Source organism: Pelodiscus sinensis, chromosome 24 (assembly GCF_049634645.1).
Source record: "Pelodiscus sinensis isolate JC-2024 chromosome 24, ASM4963464v1, whole genome shotgun sequence".
NCBI lineage: Eukaryota > Metazoa > Chordata > Testudines > Trionychidae > Pelodiscus > Pelodiscus sinensis.
Window position 1 is genome coordinate 7,106,009 of NC_134734.1, and position 19,869 is coordinate 7,125,877.

The window sequence follows — 19,869 nt, forward strand, 5'->3', positions numbered from 1 at the left end:
AGAAGGCAGCGTTTGATTCTTCAAGCATGGCAGGCAGAAGAGCCAGAGAGGGCAGTACGTGACCAAGAAGAGAACTGGCAGCATGTAACTTCTAGAAGGGGAAAAAGGCCAGCACGGGAATCCCCCGATGCTATAGAGGTAAGCAATCGCTTTCAAGCTCTCTCCACAGGCTCTGCAGTGCTGAAAGCTCTGGAAGGGACCTCACAAGGAAGAAACCAGAAGGGAACACCATCTACTGGAAGGCATGGGATGCGTAGTCCTACGGATGTGGATTCCTCTCCCCACACCTTGATGAGTTCCAAGATCTCCTGGACACACCATGCTGGTGTTCTTCTGCACTTCTAGGAACTGGAGCTCATGGAACTAGAAGCATTGGAAGTCATGGCCACTTGTGTCACTCAGGTATGCTGCCTGCTCTGAGATGGGCTTCTAACACTGACCACACACGAAATGAAATTCAAACTTTCCTGGAGCTTTTGGTGTCATGTATGTCAAGTTTAAAAATATGCAATATAATCCTTATTTATCCTGTTTATTTAGCTAGATCTTCTAGTGGAAGCCATTAATGGACTTAAGGAATGTAATGGCCTGGTGCTCAAGACAAGGATCTGTGAATAGTTTTTACTGTAAGACTGGATTGTGGTTTGCAATACAATAATAGGTGATCATGTGTGACAAAGTGGGGGATTTGTGTGGAGTTCCAAGTGTTTGCATGCAGAGGGGAGGCACTCAGTGTCCCTGGAAGTTACTGGTTTAATGAGGCAAGGGAAAAGGGAGTTGGTTGTTATAGGAAAGAGCACATAACTGAAGACCTCAGGGACTGGAGAGTGAGAGACTTGGCTCAGAGCTGTTTCTGTCCAGTGGAAGAACAATGGGCTGCAGACAGAGGACCCTGGTGGGACACAACCAGACATGGGGGTACAAAGGACAAATGAGAGGAGAGGTGGAGAAGAGAGGGGCTCATGTAACCTCAGTTACCTGGACAGAAGACAAATTGTGTAGCTTATTTTAAGCTTATTTCAAAATAGACCACTATTCCTACAAGTCCCTTAATCCTTGTGGAACGAGGGTTACTGGGACATGGGAATAGCAATCCTGTTATTTTGAAATAACAGGCATGCTGTTAAGATGCAGAAAATGCTATTTTGGGATACCAGATGTATCCCAAGGTAGCGCCGCTGCCAAGTTATACCCCTAGAGCTGAACTGTTCTCGGTGTTACTCTGTTGGGGGGATATTACTCCTGCTCTGTGCCTTTGTCAGGGGAGACCAGAGGTTCTGACTCAGCAGGATAGGGTCGTGGGATGCACCAGAGGGCAGGTAGGTGTAGGCAAGCTCATTGGTATGAACAGCCTATCAGGTGACAGTCTTGAGGGAATCTCTATGAACCAACCTATCATGCTCACCATTTATCTCTTTTTCCATGTCATTTATGAAGATGTTGAATAGGATGGGTTCTAGTACAGACCCATGCTGGACATCTGCAGTTACCTCTCTTAATTCTGAAAACTGGCCATAGTCCTAACTTTTGTTACACCTCTCTTAACCAGTTACCAATTCATTTGATACAGAAGCTGATTCAAATGATACTTTTCAAACTATGGTTAGTAGTTCTCCAGTTTTCACTTTTTAATTCTTTCAGAACTCTTGGGTGAATGCCAGCTGGCCCTGGTGACTCGTTACTTTTTAATTTATCAAGTTATTTCAAAACCTCCTCTAATGACACCTCAATCTGGGACAATTCTTCAGAATGGCTCAACTTTGGGAATCTTTTACATTCTCAGCTGTGAAAACAATGCAAAGAATTCATTCAGTTTCTCTGCAATGGTCTTGCCTTGCCTGAGTGCACCTTTAGCATTTCAATAGTCCAGTGGCCCCATGAGTTGTTTAGCAGCTTCCCACTTCTGATGTACTTGAAAGTTTTTGCTGCTTCTTTCTGAATCTTTGGCTTGCTGTTCTCCAAACGCCTTTCTGATCTTCATAATTATCTTTTTACACTTCCTCTGCCAGAGTTTGTGCTCATTTCTGTTTTTCTCCAGTAGAATGTGCTGTATCCAGCCACTCCAGGAAGGATGCCAAACCAGAGCGGCCAGTGTGGAGCACTGACAAGGACACAAGACATTTCTCAGTCTGATCCCCCCAAAACCCCATGAAGAGGTAAGTCTAGCCTGTCCAATGACTTACCAGGGAAATTCCAGTATCGTCAATGACCGGTGTGTGTAGCCCTGTGACCTTATGATGTTTTACCAGCCATGCCAGGGACCTTTCAGTGCAATCTCAGACCTGCCAATGCTCTGCCAGGGCAATTCTACCCAAGCTAGTAACCACCAGAACAATTCCAGTCCTGTCAGTGACTTGCCAGGTTACATCCAGCCCTTCCAGGGTATGTCTACACTGCCACCCTAGTTCGAACTAGGGTGGCTAATGTAGGCATTCGAACTTGCAAATGAAGCCCGGGATTTAAATATCCCGGACATCATTGGTATGTTCCTGGGCAGGCGCCATTTTTAAATGCCCGTAGTTCAAACTACCTGCCCGCGGCTGCACACGGCATGGACTAGGTAGTTCGAATTAAAGCTCCTAATTCGAACTACAGTTAAACCTCCTTGCAGGAGGAATAACAGTAGTTTGAATTAGGAGAAAATGAAGCCTGGGATATTTAAAGTTCGAATGCCTACATTAGCCACCCTAGTTCGAACTAGGGTGGCAGTGTAGACATACCCCCAGGCACCTGCTGGGGCAATTCCACCCATGCCAGTGACATTCCAGTACAATTCCAGCCCTGCCAGTGACCTGCCAGGGCAATATCATCCATGCCAGTGACCCATCAGGGAAAATCTAGTCCTGTCAGGGGCCCTCCAGTACAATTCCAGTGCTGCCGGTACCTGGCAAGGCATTCCAGCCCTGCCAGTGGTCTTCTAGGAATAGTCAGTCCTTCAAGTGGCCTATTAGGAACATTTAAGTCCTGTCATTCGCTTCTAGGGCTATTCCAACTCTGCCAAAGTTCTGTTGGGACAATACCTGACCTGCAAGCAGCTTGATAAGGACATTGCAGCCCTGCCAGTGGCCTGCCTTTTGGCCTTTCTGCAATGCAGTGCAGATTTTCTAAAGGCTTTCATCCCATCCAGACAGAAGGCCAAGGCTCTCTATGCAGTACAACCTCACTGTTGTCACAGCCAGGCTTTGGGTGGAAGGTGGGAAGAGGAACGAGCTGGTTCATGTGAGAAGCCCAAGTCCCTGTGGGTCTGACTTTGGTTACCTGGGTGGTGTTGTGTTCAAGGAAAGGAGGGTGTGCCATTAATTCTATTTCCCCTGGTCTGCAAACTGAGGGGATAGTGACCAGGAACGGTCGTTTCTGAGAGACGTGTAACAGAGGAAATGGTCCCCAGATTCAAAGGGTGATCTAGTCAGGTTCTTTAGAAGTAGAGTCAGATCCAACATTGGAATGGAGTGTCTGGGTTTGAGGATGATGCTTCCTATGTCCTTGAGCAGTCTCTTTGTCAGTGGGTGGCCAGACCCCAAGCATCTGTCTGCTAGGGGAAAGCTGCTTTGTCTGCAAGATGTACTTTGAGTGAGCTAGGAGCTAGTCCTGCCCTCTGGAGGCAATTTGTAGTCTAGCATGACTGGGAGGAAGATATGGGAGTAATTTATTTGGAATTACACATACCCTTGAACCTTTTCCATGTCAGCAGGTAAGCATGGCATCTCCTCATCACCATCCCCACACATCCCCACATTGTCTGCTCCATGACCTTGTTCTCCTACCTCTCCCCTGCTAGCCCCATGTCACCCCAAACCCAGGAATCACACTTGGAGCACAAGGTGAAAGTCAGTCTCTTTATTCCATGAACAGCCCCTTCGGCACAGTGACGGGTGGGTCCCTGAGACCAGCCCAAGGGTCTGAGAAGGGAGGGCCGGGCTCACTCTGCTGTAGTCCCTGAAGAGCCCTGAGTGGCTGGGTTGGGGTGATGGGTCCCCTGGGCCAGGGGGACATGGCACTAGGGTGCTAGATGCAATAGGGGGATATGGCACTGGGGAATATTGCATAGGGGGCTGGAAGGCATGGGGTCAGTGTATGGAGAGGAGAGGGCAGAGTCTAGAGCACTCATTGGGAGACTCAGGGGGCACTTACTAGCAAATCCCTCAGGGGCCTTTTGTAGGGGCTGCTCCCCCATATCTCAGCCCCCCACAAAGGGAGGAGTCATCTGCACACCCTAGCTCAGCCCTAACCACCATGCCTTCACCTTTGGGAGAGGATGGAGCATGGGGGACCTCAGAGGCATCTGCTCCAGGAATTAACAAAGCAGCGAAGCAGTCCCCTAGGATAATGGGGGACGTCCCATGTGTGAATGGAAACAGGGGCTCCTTCAGGGAATATGCCAGGGATTCTGATAGGTAGACATCTTGGACATCTGTCTCATCCCACTTGGGCCTCAGGAACCCTTTGTGGCAATCTTGGACATTTCCCTCATCCCCACAGTGCCTTGGAGTGTGGCCAGGCTGGGACCCATTGGGCAGCCATCTTGGAGGCATCCCTCATCCTGTTCCAAGTCCAATTATGGCTATCCCAGACCTGCTCTGAGTCCATCTCAGGCCTAGGAACCCAGTGGGTGGTCAGACTTCTCCCAAGTCCCTGAGAAGCAGATGTTTAGCTCAGTCCCCTGGAAACAGGCTGGAAGCTGCCTGGAAATCTGATTTTCCCTCCCTTTATCCCAGGAAACCCCACCAGGCCCCCACTCCTCAGACCCAAAACGTCCTGCAGCAACATCATCAAAACAATCCGAAGCATGAGAAATATGCAAACCAGGAAGCACGAGTGCAAGTGCCCAGAGTTGAAGGGCACAGCCCAAGCTTTGCATTGCAGGAGCAGCAGCCATGTTGCTTCCCCCATCATGCATTGCGGTGGGGCAGCCTTGCTCGTCATGAGGAAAAGGGATGTGTCTAAAAGAGCGAAGTGCCCACTGCCCGCCGTGGGGCTGGGAGAGCGAGTGCTAGGATTCACAACAACATGCTTTGTTTAGGGGCACCCCCAGGCGTGCAGGGTGTGTGGGGAGCCAGCTGGGGGGCACCCCGTCTCGAGTCACTCCCCTCTTCATTCCACGCCGTAGCCTCGGGCCTGCAACAAATAATGTCACTAAAAACCAGGTTCCCTGACTACAGGCCCTGCAGCCAAAGGAGAGCCCCACTGCTGCTAGCAGTAGTGGACAGTTATCTTCTGTGGTTTAGGTAGACAATTTTTTATGGGGGGCACTCCAAGAATTTGGAAAGTGATCAAGGGCCACACTCTTCCATTATATCAATGGAGGAGATGTGGAGACAGGGATGGAGGTTGGGTGCAGAAGGGAAATGGGATGCAGGAGGGGCTGTGAGGTTTGGGTGAAGGAGAGAGTTGTGACCTGGGGCTGGGGTGCAGGGTGGGGTGCAGAGGGTTTGGGAGGGGTATGAATGCAGGAGGGAAAGTAGAGGGTTTGGATTGTGACCTGGGACAGGAAGAAAAGGGGAGGGAGAGGGATGCCATGTGCAGGCTCTGGACAGGAGGTGCTTACCATAGTAGGTGCTCCCTGCCAGCAGCCCAGAGGGACCCTCCGGTAGGCTCCCTGCCTGCCGTGTCCCCCCCCCCTCCCCCCACACACACACTGCTCAAAGTGGCCAGATACTGGGGACATGTGTATCTCTCCTGGCTGTGGGAAGGGTTCAGTGCCTAGGGTTAAAATAGGGTCTGGAAGTTAGGACTCCTGTGGTACGTCTACACTGCATGCTTATTTCAAAATAAGCTATTCCAGAATAGTTATTCCAAAATAGTTATTTTGAAATAGGAGGTCTACACTACAAGGAAGCCTCAAAATTAGTCCAAGGCAGGCTTCCCTAATGTAGACGCACTATCTCGATTTAGAGCCCCAGGAGGCACTGGGGAGGAATAACTTAAAATGGCCCTAGTGAGGGGCTATTTTGAAATAGCAGCAGTGGAGTGTCTACATGCGCCTTATTTCAAAATAACTATTTTGGAATACAGGACTATGTAGCACTTTAAAGGCTAACAAGATGGTTTATTAGATGATGAGCTTTCGTGGGCCAGACCCACTTCCTCAGATCAAATAGTGGAAGAAAATAGTCACAACCATATATACCAAAGGATACAATTTTAAAAAAATGAACACATATGAAAAGGACAAATCACATGTGATTTGTCCTTTTCATATGTGTTCATTTTTTTTAAATTGTATCCTTTGGTATATATGGTTGTGACTATTTTCTTCCACTATTTGATCTGAGGAAGTGGGTCTGGCCCACGAAAGCTCATCATCTAATAAACCATCTTGTTAGCCTTTAAAGTGCTACATAGTCCTGTATTTTGTTTCAGCAACACCAGACTAACACGGCTACATTTCTATCACTATTTTGGAATAGGCGTTATTCCTCGTAGAATGTGGCTTACAGATTTCAGAATAAGCCAGTTGTTATTTCAAAACTTTTTTGAAATAATGGAATGGCTGCATAGATGCTCGCACTGTTATTTCGAAATAACGCTAGTTATCAAAATAATGGTGCAGTGTAGATGCACCCCTGGGTTCTCTCATGGTTCTGAGGGTGAGCCTAGTGGTTAGAGCAGGGGGCTAAAAGCCAGGACTCCTGGGTTCTACCCTGGCTCTGGCCTACAGGGCAGTGGCACAAAGCACAACACTGTGGTGAGTGCAGGGAGGTTTTCTGCCCCCACCAAGGAGGTGAGGGACCATCGGGCTGGGGCAGAAGCAAGGCAGAGTCTTATGGGAGGATGCAGGTTAGCACCAAATCCTATGGACCAGGGCTTACCTGCCACATGAGGTTCCCCAGGCCCGTAAACGGCCCACATGAGCTATTCAGCCACTTGCACCCCGGCGCAGTTCTCCTTGCTCTCCGACGTGATGGCCAAGTACTCGGAGCTGTGAAGAGACAGGGGTGAGGATTGGCTGCTCCCAGGTATCCCTAGCAGGGCTCTGTACCCTGAGTCCCTTGCACTCACGCATTCTCCTGTGCAGCTGCCTCCGTGGCTGCCGCAATCTTCTTGTAGCAATAAATCATCTCGGCCACCAGCCAGATGGTGAGTACCACAATGAGCACGTACATCATGATCTCTGACACGATGGAGGCCATGTCCCGGTTCGCTGTGGAGCAGAGTGGGGGGATAGGATCAGACTGGCCCTGCATCTCATCCCCAGCAGTCCCATGCCCCTCTCCTCTGCCTCAGCCACTGGCAGGCCCCATCTGAGTATCCCGCTACGAATGGCCGTCTGCACTGCACTTCCCCCAGTTCTGGGGGCTGCTCCCAGACATCAGAGACCAGCTACTTCCTGGCACCACCAGGACCACATATCCAATCCAGCCCCACCTTGGCCCTATTGCCCCCCTACTGGATTTATGGAGCACACATTCCATTTCTCAGCCTGCACAAGGGGCTAACCAAGCCCAGGTCACTTTGCCTAAGCATCCCCCAGCTTGCTACACCAGCCCAGGCTGAACTGATGTGGCAAAAGTGCTGGTACCATCCATTCCTGTGTATCCCCTTTATTCAGCACTGGTGAGGCCACATCTGGAGTACTGCATCCAGTTCTGGGGCCCCCACTACAGATAGGACGTGGATGCATTGGAGAGGATCCAACAGAGGGCAACCAAAATGATTAGGGGGCTGGAGCGCATGACCTACGAGGAGAGGCTGTGGGATTTGGGCTTGTTTAGTCTACAGAAGAGAAGAGTGAGGGAGGATTTGATAGCAGCCTTCAACTACTTGAAGGGGAAGGTCCAAAGAGAATGAAGAGAGGTTGTTCTCAATGATGAAGGATTGCAGAATGAGGAGAAATGGTCTCAAGTTGCAGTGGGGGAGGTCTAGGTTGGAAATTAGGGAAAACTATTTCCCCAGGAGGATGGTAAAGCTCTGGAATGGGTTACTGGTGGAATCTTTTAAGTCCCAGCTTGACAAAGCCTTGGCTGGGATGATTTTATTGGGGTTTGGGTAGGTGTCATGTATTGGATTTTAAAGTGAACAGACAGATCACTGCTGCACCCACGGAGAGCAGGGGTGAGGGAATGGCAGGGGCGTTTGCCCCAGATTCTGTACAAAGTTCGGGTCATGTAAGGTGTCAAATGAAAGCTTATGCTCTGCTGATTCTACTTATGATACTCATGTACTTGTCTGATGTTTGTATGTGGAGTTATGAATATGGGCTCTGTTCTTGTATTGTAAATGTTCTCTATCTAGCAGAGAGCAATGGGCCTGGACTGCCTATGGTGAGGAAGGATTGTACAGTGAATAGCTGTGCTCACTAGCACTGCTCTATGGACAATGGCTCTCAGAGCAGCCAATACACACCTGAGGAATGTGTCTGGAAACCTGCAGACTGGCCAGGACCTCATGGCTGCTGATATGTGACACAGATATAGATCACTTGATCATGTGACCAACTCCAGCTTGAGAGACACAGTGGAATATAAAAGTGCCATGAGGATGTCTCCATTTTGTCTTCAATCTTGCTACTGATCACAGAGGCAGCCTTGTCAGGGACGGAGAGCTGGGAAGGATTGCTGACCCATCCTGACATATGATGTACACCAGAGACTTTTAAGCTAGCAGTTTGTAACATCTCTGATAAGAACCTGCATCAAGAACTTGGTGATTGGTGCATGTAATGTCTTCTCCTTAACAATCTTACTCTCAGCCTTTTCCTTCTTTTATTAATAAACCTTTAGATTTTAGATTCTAAGGGATTGGCTCAGCATGCTGTTGTAGGTAAGATCCAAAGTGTAAATTGACTGGGGACTGTGGCTGGTTCTTTGGGGCCGGGAGTATCTGTTTGGGGTTGGTAAGATCAGGATCTATAACCTCTCACCTGTGTGTAAGGCTCGTGGCTGATTGTGGCACAGGGAGAGCTGGGGTGTCTGAGCTGTTTTGCTTGTGAGGCTTCCTGCTGGCCAGCTTGGCAGCTGAAGTGCTTGGTATGACTGGTTTGTGGCCTATTTTGGGAAAGGTCTCCAGTTGAGGGCTGTAAGCAGCCCTGGTTTTGAGATGATGACCTCAGCGGTGCCCAGACCCGACCTGGTCCGTTATAGTATGGGGTTAGACTCAATGACTCCTGCGGTCTCTTTCAGCCCTAGGATTCTATAATTCTATCATGCATACCTCTGCCCCTTGTGCCTCCACCCCCTCATATGCTCACTCCTCATGGGCATGGCCCCTCCCTCCAGGTGGATGGTCCCTGTCTCCCTGTGACTCAACCTCCAATTACATACCTGCACATTGTGAATGTGGAGGGGGGTCCATACTGCCCCACTGTCAGAACAAGGACCATGTCCTATGTATGCAGACCCACACCAATGAGTGCAACCCTCCCTCCATGTGGCCACAGCCCATATGTCTCCAGCCCCACCCTCTGTAAGGAGCCCCACTCCCATGGCTTCCCTGTCCTTGTGCTTCTGCTTCATGTACATGGTCACCTTGGTGCTCAGATGTCAGTTCTGATATTCAGGGCTTTGTCAAATACACACCCCTTTTATGCTAGAGACATCACCCTATGTAAGTAGCTCTGCCCCTTCTCCTGGCCCCACCTACTGCCCATGGCCCCACCCACTGTCCACACCCCACCCACTCACCTTTGTCCACCACCTCAACGTGGATGGTCTTGTTGATGACGATGTTGAAGATGTAGCCGTCGAAGGTGAGGTTGCGGTCGACGCGGCACAGGTATTCACCCGCATGTTCATAGGTGACGTTAGTCAGGAAGATGGACAGATCTTGCAGGTCCCGCGTGTTTTTGCTGCCATTCCACACCACCAGGTCCTGGAACCGCTCATCCACCACCTCCAGCAGTGTGTCAGGGTCATACCGTAGGATCTGGGGGGCCCAGAAATCAGACAGGGTATGTCTACACTACCCCGCTAGTTCAAACTAGCGGGGTAATGTATGCATACCGCACTTGCTAATGAAGCCCGGGATTTGAATTTCCCGGGCTTCATTAGCATAAGCGGGGAGCCGCCATTTTTAAATCCCCGCTGCTTCGAACCCCGTGTAGCGCGGCTACACGGGGCTCGAACTAGGTAGTTCGGACTAGGGTCCTATTCCGAACTACCGGTACTCCTCGTGAAACGAGGAGTACCGGTAGTTCGGAATAGGCACCCTAGTCCGAACTACCTAGTTCGAGCCCCGTGTAGCCGCGCTACACGGGGTTCGAAGCAGCGGGGATTTAAAAATGGCGGCTCCCCGCTTATGCTAATGAAGCCCGGGAAATTCAAATCCCGGGCTTCATTAGCAAGTGCGGTATGCATACATTACCCTCCTAGTTCGAACTAGGAGGGTAGTGTAGACATACCCACAGATAGCTGTGTGCTATGGGGGAGGCCCATAGTGGTCTCTGAGACCCCAGCCATGCAGGGGAGGCCCAGCACCCACTACAGTCCTGCAAGGGGCACCTGCCCAAGACCTCCACTCCATGGCGGGCACCTGGCCCCTAAGGGGGAGGCCCAGTATCCACCACAACCCCACAGTCACCACAGGCTAAGCCCACAGCTCCCTGGGAGACAGGGCACAGATGACACTACCCCAGACAATCCCCCAACCCACAGTGTGGTTTCTCTAGAGACCCATAGAGAGACACCCCGCATAACCTGCAGCAGCACAGAGAGACAGCGGGAAGCAGGGGGCTCCAGGCTAGTGGTGTGCATACACAGCGCTGCCAGCCCCAGGTGTTGGGCACCGCATGGAGGGCACTGGTGCTGCACCGAGCACAGGGCAACAGCCTAACAGTGGGGTGAGGCGAGTGGCTGGCACTGGGTGGCTGGAACAGGCCAGGTGCTGCAGGTCTCAGATGAGTCTCCATGTGACTCGCCTGTGCAGCATTGAAGGGACTCCACATTTCCTCGGAAATCAGTGTTTGGGGCTCCCAGGCTGTGGTCAGTGAAGCTCCTGGTGGGGGAGAGAGCTGAGGAAGCTCACCAGCAGGGGAGTGAGGAGGGTAGCAGCCGTGCCCTGAGTTCATGGGCAACTAGCAAGGTCAGCCGCATAGGGAGTGCCCCCCATGGACCCCACAGAGAGTGACCCCCAAGGAGAGTGACCCTTTAGGACAACACAGAGAGTGACCGCCAAAGAGTCTCACTAAATGACACCTGCATAGAGAATGACCCCCCCCAAATGGCCCACAGTATCCCAGAGTGATCCCTTGCTGAGCGAGGGAGAAAAGGCAGGATGGATGCAGTGTGTTCTCAATGCAGGACTCCTAGGTTCTAACCTCCTGGCAAGAAGTTGGGGTCTAATGGTTAGAGCATGGGCCTGGGAGCCGGCTTTGGTCTATGCCCAAAGTTGGGGGTGGTGAGAATAAAGTCTAGAGAATTACAGGGGCCAGGGTGCTGAGAACCTGGCCTCTGGATCTATCGCCAGTGCTGCGGGGGAGTGAAGTCTAGGGAGCTAGAGGTGGACTATAAACCAGGACCTTGGATACATCCCAAGTACTGGGGGGTGGAAGTGAAATCTAGGAGGTTGGTGGGATAAGGCTGGGAATCGGTCCCCCAGGGTCTATCCCCAGAACTGTGGGGAGTGAAATCTAGGGTGCAGGCAAGAGGGCTAGGATCCAGGCCCCTGGCTATATCCCAAGTGATGGGCTGGAGAAGGAGGGAGTCAGAAGCATCCAGCGCTGGGTGGAGAAGAGACACTAAGATGCACCCAGCACTGGGCAAGGGAGGGGATGCTAAGGAGCAGCCAGCAACTAATGGGGGAGGAGGCACTCAGTACTGGGAAGGAGAGGGGATGCTAAGGAGCAGCCATCACTGGGCAGGGTTGGGGATAGTATGTAGCACCCAGCACTGGGTGAGGAAGGGGACACTAAGGAGCACCCAGCACTGGGTGGGGGAGGAGACAGTAAGGAGCACCCATCACTGAGGTGGGGGAGGACACTAAAGAGCACCTGGCACTGGGCGGGTGAGGGGACACTAAGGAGCACCCACCTCTGAGACAGGGGAGGACACTAAAGCTATGTCTATACTGTAGCCTTCTTCCAGAAAAGCATATGCAAATGAAGCGCGTCATGGAATATCGCTGCACTTCATTTGCATAAATAATGAGCAGCCATTTTGTGCAAAAGGCTTTTGCACAAAAAAGAGCAGTGTAGGTGGCTCCTTTTTACGCAAAAAACCCCTCTTGTGCAAAAGCTGTTCTTCCTCATTTTTTCAGGCTCTTGCGCAAGAGGGGGGGGTTTGCACAAAAAGGGGCCAACTACACTGCTCGTTTTTGCAAAAAAGCCTCTTGCTCAAAAATGGCTGCTCATTATTTATGCAAATGAAGCGTGGCAATATTCCATGCATATGCTTCATTTGCGTATGCTTTTCCACAAGAAGGCTACAGTATAGACATAGCCTAAGAAGCACTAGCTCTGAGGGGGGAATGGGGATACCAGTGCTGGGTGGGGGAGGGACACTAAGGAACACCCAGCGCTGAGGCAGGGGAGGAGACACTATGGAGCAGCCAGTACTGGCATGGGAAGACTCTAAGGAACACCAGTGGCTGAGCCTGGGTGGGGACACTAAGGTGCACTCAGCTATGAGGCAGGGAAGGGCTGCTAAGGAGCATCCAGTGCTGGGCGAGGGGAGGGGACACTATGGAGTACCAAGTGTTGAGTGCAGGAAGGGACAGTATTGGTACTGAGTGGAGGAGGGGACACTAATGAGCACCCAGCACTGTGGCGGGGGAGGGGACACTAATGAGCACCCAGCACTGTGGCGGGAGAGGGGACACTAATGAACACCCAGCGCTGTGGCGGGAGAGGGGACACTAATGCACACCCAGCGCTGAGGTGGGGGAGGGGGCACTAATGAGCACCCAGCGCTGAGGCGGGAGAGGGGACACTAATGAGCACCCAGCGCTGTGGCGGGAGAGGGGACACTAATGAGCACCCAGCGCTGAGGCGGGGGAGGGGACACTAATGAGCACCCAGCGCTGAGGCGGGGGAGGGGACACTAATGAGCACCCAGCGCTGAGGCGGGGGAGGGGACACTAATGAACACCCAGCGATGAGGCGGGAGAGGGGACACTAATGAACACCCAGCGATGAGGCGGGGGAGGGGACACTAATGAACACCCAGCGCTGAGGCGGGGGAGGGGACACTAATGAACACCCAGCCCTGTGGCGGGAGAGGGGACACTAATGAGCACCCAGCGCTGAGGCGGGAGAGGGGACACTAATGAACACCCAGCGATGAGGCGGGGGAGGGGACACTAATGAACACCCAGCGCTGTGGCGGGAGAGGGGACACTAATGAACACCCAGCCCTGTGGCGGGAGAGGGGACACTAATGAACACCCAGCCCTGTGGCGGGAGAGGGGACACTAATGAACACCCAGCGCTGTGGCGGGAGAGGGGACACTAATGAACACCCAGCGCTGAGGCGGGGGAGGGGACACTAATGAACACCCAGCGCTGAGGCGGGGGAGGGGACACTAATGAACACCCAGCGATGAGGCGGGGGAGGGGACACTAATGAGCACCCAGCGCTGAGGCGGGGGAGGGGACACTAATGAACACCCAGCGCTGAGGCGGGGGAGGGGACACTAATGAACACCCAGCGATGAGGCGGGGGAGGGGACACTAATGAACACCCAGCACTCGGCTGGGGGGAGGGAGCACCCAGCACAGAACAAGACTTGTCTCCTTTGTCCAGCCCAGAGCAGCCAATGAGTGATGAACTCCCAGGCACCTGGCCTGTCTGCTGGTGCTGAGATGCAGCCACCTGTGAGGTGTGGTGCAACGTCTGTGTAACACCAGTATGGCTGGACCGGGCAGTTTAGGAGGAGACTGTACACAGGAGAAAGCCCTGGACAGGACTCTGATACCTCTTCCTGTGCCCCATGCTCTCCCCAGAAGGCCAGCCCCCAGCTGGCCAGCCCCCGGCCAGCCCCTACGAACCCTGGCGAAGGTCTCCATGCCCTTCTCTTTGAAGTACCACTCGGTGTAGGCCTCGGCCGAGGTCTCACTCCGCTTCTTGCAGGAAATGCAGAGGATCTTGAAGGTCATCCCGAAAACGGCTTCGGTGTGGGAGTCCACCTCCACGCAGCCAGCCGAGCATGAGGACACTTGGGGGACAGGACATTATGAAATTACAGTCCCCCTCAGCCCCAGCCCCCTGATATGCAGCCCCAGATGCAGCCAAGCATCCCTCATCTGAATCCCTGAGCTACTCCCTTCCTCCAGCAGTCCCAGACCTACCCCAGCACCTGAGCTGCCCCATATCTTCCCCCTACCTCTCCCTTCCCTTCAACCAGCTCTGAGGGGCTGCAGGGGCCCTGTCCTTGGATGAGCTGTGGGGGGCTCTGCCGGCTGGAGAGGGGGTGATGGAGGCTGGTTCTGGGGAGATCACTGTTGGCTAGGTCAGGATGGCACCTGCTCTATGGGTGTCTGTCTCTCTGTGCTGCCCCGAGCATGCACCAAATTACCTGGGGGCAGTGCACCAACTGAGCTGGGGAGAGCCCAGGGCTGGGCTGGGAGGGGCTGCGGGTCGAGAGTGAGGGGCACCAGCAGGGCTGGAGGGTACAGGGTAGTTTGGGAGTGAGGGACACTGGCAGGGGCTGTGGGTTGGGAGTGAGGGGTACTGACAGGGCTATAGGGGCTGCAGGTCAGGAGTGAGGGGCACCGGCAGGGCTGGGGGAACCCAGGACTGGGCTGGCAGGGGCTGTGGGTTGGGAGTGAGGGGCACTGGCAGGGCTGGGGGTGTCCAGAGCTGGGCTATTTGTTCTGTAACTGCAGCTGGTTCAGTGTCTCAACTTTTTCTTGTGGTTCCTGCCTGGGTCACTCAGGGATCAGCCCCTGCATCTCTTTGAACAGCTCCTGGGCTCTCAATGTCCCCCAGTCTGTCTGCCCACCCCGTCATCCCGTCACTGGGCCTTAGGGACTGACTGTGCAGCATGGGTTGCAGGGCCAGTCCCACCCCCATGAGTGGCTGCACCCTGCTCCAGGCTCTCTCCCTCTCCTTGACTGGGAATCTATGGGGAGAGTGTGAGGGGACACAGTGTGGACAGGGCTCAGGAAGTCCCCACTGAAACAGGCCCTATCACCCCTCTCCCAACACCTCTGCCCCCAAGAGTCCCTCTCTGGACAGCCCGGGGCCCCCATCTTCTCCGAGGTGTGACTCACCGAGGCCGAGGCAGAGCAAGAGCGAGGGGATCAATGGAGCCATGGTGGGGTCCCGCAGCCCCTGCTGTCCCTGCCTGCCGGCTCCACGCTCTGTGGACAGACGATCCCCTGCAGGACTCTTCCAGGAGGGTATTTATAGCTAGGGCTTGGCGCCCTGCACCATCCAGCCTGCACCTTGGAATGTCCTGGCCGGATGCTCCCAGCTGGTCCTGGCGCAGAGCCCTGGAGGAGCAGCCGGGCCAGCCTGTTTCTTATGCAGAGGCTAGCACAGCCTGGCTGCCCCCGGTGCTACACAACTCCCCAGCTGGGTGCAGGGCCCAGCTCTGCTGGAAAAGGGGCACCACCACAGCCCCGGGCAGCCCACGGGGCGGGGTGTGGGAGCCATAAATGGGAGAGCTGGTGGAGCTGTCAGCAGATCTGGGGCCTTCGCCCTTCCCCCCCCCCCAGCAGCCCTGTATGGACGTGACTCTCCCGGCCTACAGCTCAGCAGCTGCCACCTGGATCCTGCAGCCCACAAAATGACTCCGAGTCCACAAGCCCCAAGGGGAGGAGATCACCGGGGTCTCAGTTTGATCCAGTCCAGCCGCTGTCTCAGGGTCATTGCGGACCTGCAAACTGGCCACTCAGCAAATCCCCATGGGGTCCCCGTGGCCAGCCAGCTGCCTGAGGATCAGGGCATGGTGCCCCCTTCGGGAGGTGGCGAGATCACACCCACCTTGTGGGGGAGGGGGTGCTGGGGCAACCTAGGCACAGGCTAGCAGCCTGGATTGGCTGGTGCCACGTCAGGCAGGGGCAACAGCTACTGGGGGCAATGAAGCTGGAGCCCAGCCCAGAGAAGGAGATGGTGCTGGTGCCTGTTCAGAAATGCAGGGGGCAATGGAGCCAGTGCCCAGCACAGAGGAGTGATGGAGCTAGTGCCCAGTCCGCAACGGCAGAGAGCGATGAAGCTGGTGCCCAGATCAGAGGCACGATGGAGCCGGTGCGCAGTCCAGAATGCAGGGAGCGATGGAGCTGGTGCCCAATCCAAAGGGGCGATAGAAGCAGTATCCAGTCAGGAAGGCTGTGGGCGATGGAGCCGGTGCCCGGTCGGGAAGGCAGCGGGCGATGGAGCCGGTGCCCAATCCAGAGGGGCGATGGAACCGGTCGGGAAGACAGGGGCCCTCACGGCTCAGCTGTGCCCGGCGCACTGCAGAGGAGCCGGCTGCCGGCTACTGCTGCGAATGAATCAAAGCGTGCGCCAGGCGCAGGGGGCGGGCGGGGACTTGATGCATTGCAGCAGCAGCCGGCGGCAGCCACGGGGAGTGGGGCTGAGGGCGGGACGCAGGGGCCGGTCCCCGCCCACCGGGGAGAGACGAGGGAGGGACCCGCCTGCGGCTGCACAGGAGGTGGGGAGAACAGCCGGGATCCAGCCCTAATCGTCCTTCCCCCTCCGCCCCGCTGCGGCCCCTGCCAGGCCAGCTCCGCCGGTGCCCGTCACTCCCGGCCCGCAGCGAGAGAAACTGGCGAAGATCCAGAGATGAGCAACAGAGAGGATCAGAGGGACCGAACTCTGCCATCCGAACAAAGGGATCAGAGCGCGAGCAGGGGCGGGGGTAGGAACGGTGGAAGTGGGGCAGCGGGGGAGGAGTAGGAATGGTGGTGGTGGAGGTGGGGCAACAGGGTAGGAATGGCGGAGGTGGGGGGCAGGGGCAGGAACTGTGCATGTGGGGGAGCGGAGCAGGGGTAGGAATGGTGGGAAGTTCAGTGGAGCAGGGATAGGAACTGTACGGATGGGGCAGGAGTAGGAATAATAGGAACAGTGAATATGGGGCAGCGGGGCAGGGGTAGGAGCATTTGCAGGGGACTGGGCAGAGGTAATATCTCTGGCACGCCCTGTCTGGGGGGTGCTGGGCAGCATGTGTCATGGAGGCTGGCAGCCTCTCTCCTTCACTTTCCTCTCCCTAGACACACACACAGATGAGCCGTGGGTGACACCGTCCCACCACCCTCTTTAATCAGGTAATAAATAGGTGAGAGGCTCTAGCCCCACAACACTGAGGATGAGGTGGGACCCTTGTGGGGGGCTCATGACCCCCCACCTTCCCCAGGAGTGATGAAGGGCAAGAGGCGCAGGCTGGGAGACAGTGACCCAATGCCTGGTGGGCACCAAGCTCTTCAGGAATTGAGCATTGGGGGAAGGGAGCTGAGCTGTGGGCAGTGCCCCCTGCAGTGCACGGACTCTGCCCCAAGTGTGCCCTGCTCCAGACCCCTTTTGCCTCCTCCCATGGTAATCAGGGCAGATGGTAGCCCAGAACTGGAGAGAGGACCTTGGAGTCCTGGCTCCAAGGGTGAGAGCAGGGGGAACTGCCCAGGACCCTTCCCGCTTAACACTGTGCAGCCAGACCACCTACAAATCAGCTCCCCACCCCAAGTGGATGGGCCTCCCAGCCTGACCCGCTGGCCATGACAGCCCCCCTCCTAGTAGGCTCCTTAGCAGTTACCGGGGACTGGGCCTAGCTGGTGACTGCAGTACAGCCACCCTTGCCCTGGACTGCAAGAAGCAAGTTTATGGTGGGGGACAGAGCTGGTCCCGGGGGTCCTCCCATGTGTCCCATGGTGTGGCCACCACCTTCCCATCACCACAGAGCCCCAGCTCCACCAGGGAGAGTGGGCAGCCCAAGCTTGTGTCAATGGCCAGGTGCTGCTAACTAGCAGAGGCCAGACTCCTGGCATCCAGGTAAAACCAGCCAAGCAAGGGACCAACAGGTGGGTGTCTGGGCCAGCTGGCGAGGGGTGTCCAGGTGTGTCTGGGCTGAGTGGCCAAGGCATCGGGGGCGGAACATGGCCGGTGAGGTGTGTTGGGGTAAAGGGTATCAGGGCATGACTGCTGAGGGGCGTCAAGAGCAGGGAGAGGCTGATAGGTGTCGGGGAAGGGGATGGCCAGTGAACGGTGTTGGGGCAAGGGGCGTCGGAGGCAGGGAGAGGCTAGCGAGGGGTGTTGGGGGCAGGGAGAGTTTGGCAAGGGGCGTCGAGATGAGGGGCATTGGAGAGTGGCCAGCAAGAGGTGTTAGGGGGCATGGAGAGGCAGACAAGGGGCATCAGGGGTAGGAAGAGGCTGACGAGGGGTATCGGGGGTAGGGTGCAGCTGGTGAGGGGCATCAAGGCGAGGGGCATTGGGATGTGGCTAGCGAGGGGTGTTGGGGGCAAGGCTGGCGAGGGGGCTGGTGAGGGGCATTGGGGTGTGGCTAGCAAGGGGTGTCAAGGGCAGGGAGAGGCTAACGAGGGGCATCAAGGTGAGCGGTGTCGGGGTGTGGCTAACAAGGGGTGTCGGGGACAGAGAGAGTCCGGCAAGGGGCGTCGGGGGCATGGCTGGTGAGGGGGCTGGTGCGGGGCATCAGGGTGTGGCTAGCAAGGGGTGTTGAGGGCAGGGAAAGGCTGACAAGGGGCATTGAGGTGAGCGGTGTCGAGGTGTGGCTGACGAGGGGTATTGGGGGCAGGGAGAGGCAGACGAGAGCTGTTGGGGGTAGGGTGTGGCCAGTGAGCAGCGTTGGGGTAAGGGGTATCAGGGTGTGGCCAGCGAGGGGTGTCAAGGGCAGGGAGAGGCTGATGAGGGGCATTGGGGGTAGGGCACAGCTGGTGAAGTGTTGTGGGACATGGCCAGCGAGGGATGTCTTGAACAGGGAGAGGCTGGCGAGGGCTATCAGGGCGTGGCTGCGAGGGGTGTTGGGGCACGGCTGGGCTTGGCCAGTGGCAAATTCAGTTCACATGGCCCCTTGCAGCCAGCATGGTCTCAGGAGAGAATGCCAGTCAAGTCCATCCTTGGGGGCAGCTCTGCCACGCCAATGCGCTGGTTCAGCTTCTCCAGAGAGACCTTCATTTGGCAGGAAGGGCTGACAGCTCACCCAGAGGGCTTCAGCCTTCCAGGCCTGGCTCCCGGGGTGTAGATCCCCCATCTCCCATCTGAATTGCACTCTCCTCAGAGCAGAGAGAACCCAGGAACTCAATAACACCCTGCTCCCCCCCCCCCCCCACTCCCTGTCCTGGTGCCCAGACCCCCCCCATCCCCCACTGTCCCCTGTGGGACAAAGAAGAGGTTGAAGCATGGGCCTAGTGCTTGAACTAAGTAAGCAAGACTTATATTATGAGAAACAGACAAGCCGTGTCAAAAGCAAATGTGTGTCTGCAAGTCAGTGCACTAGAACTGCCAGCACTGCTAGCAGTACATGAAGTATGTAACTACATGCAGTCAGGACAATACAGGAACACCCAGCTGAGTACACGATAACATAGTTTGAAACAACAAGAGTGAAAGCAGAACAATGGACAGTGAATGCTCTGGAAGAAAGTACAAGGGGAGGCACCAAATGTGTCATTATTGTGTTGTGTAAGATAAGTGTGGTGTGTATCATAGATGGTTCATTTCTGTCTCTAAATATTGGGTACCTTGACTTAACTCTTTGATCAGCCTAGGGGGCAATAGTGAGAGACTGCACATACTCCCCAGTGAGTCGTGCCCAACCTTCCCTTCCTCATCCAGGGTATGTCTGCACTAGCTCGTTAGTTCGAGCTAGGTAGGGTAATGAGGGCAAGCGGAGTTGCAAATGAAGCCCAGGATTTACATATCCCACGCTTCATTTGCATGTTCCCGGGCGCCACCATTTTTAAATCTCCCTTAGTCTGAACTCCGTACACGCGGCTACACTTGCACGGCCTAGCCTTGCACTCACTCTTAATGCTGTTTTATTTTT

The 19,869-nt window shown here is 54.9% G+C and overlaps 1 protein-coding gene and 1 long non-coding RNA gene across 2 annotated transcripts; one reads left to right on the top strand and one right to left on the bottom strand.

The window, feature by feature from the left end:
- The first annotated feature begins 268 nt into the window (after positions 1 to 268).
- Positions 269 to 8,734, top strand: LOC142819557 (uncharacterized). Its single transcript, XR_012897462.1, has 3 exons — positions 269 to 402; positions 2,042 to 2,156; positions 8,233 to 8,734. It is a non-coding gene; the product is annotated as an uncharacterized LOC142819557 (long non-coding RNA).
- Positions 3,823 to 16,615, bottom strand: SCN1B (sodium voltage-gated channel beta subunit 1). The gene is made up of 6 exons (XM_006121430.4): positions 15,143 to 16,615; positions 13,919 to 14,085; positions 9,621 to 9,861; positions 7,000 to 7,141; positions 6,810 to 6,919; positions 3,823 to 5,115 (listed from the first exon to the last, which is right to left on the bottom strand). Exons 1-5 carry the CDS (start codon positions 15,183 to 15,185, stop codon positions 6,853 to 6,855), a joined length of 660 nt encoding a protein of 219 aa, XP_006121492.1. The 5' UTR covers positions 15,186 to 16,615; the 3' UTR covers positions 3,823 to 5,115; positions 6,810 to 6,852.
- Between the last annotated feature and the right edge of the window lie 3,254 nt (positions 16,616 to 19,869).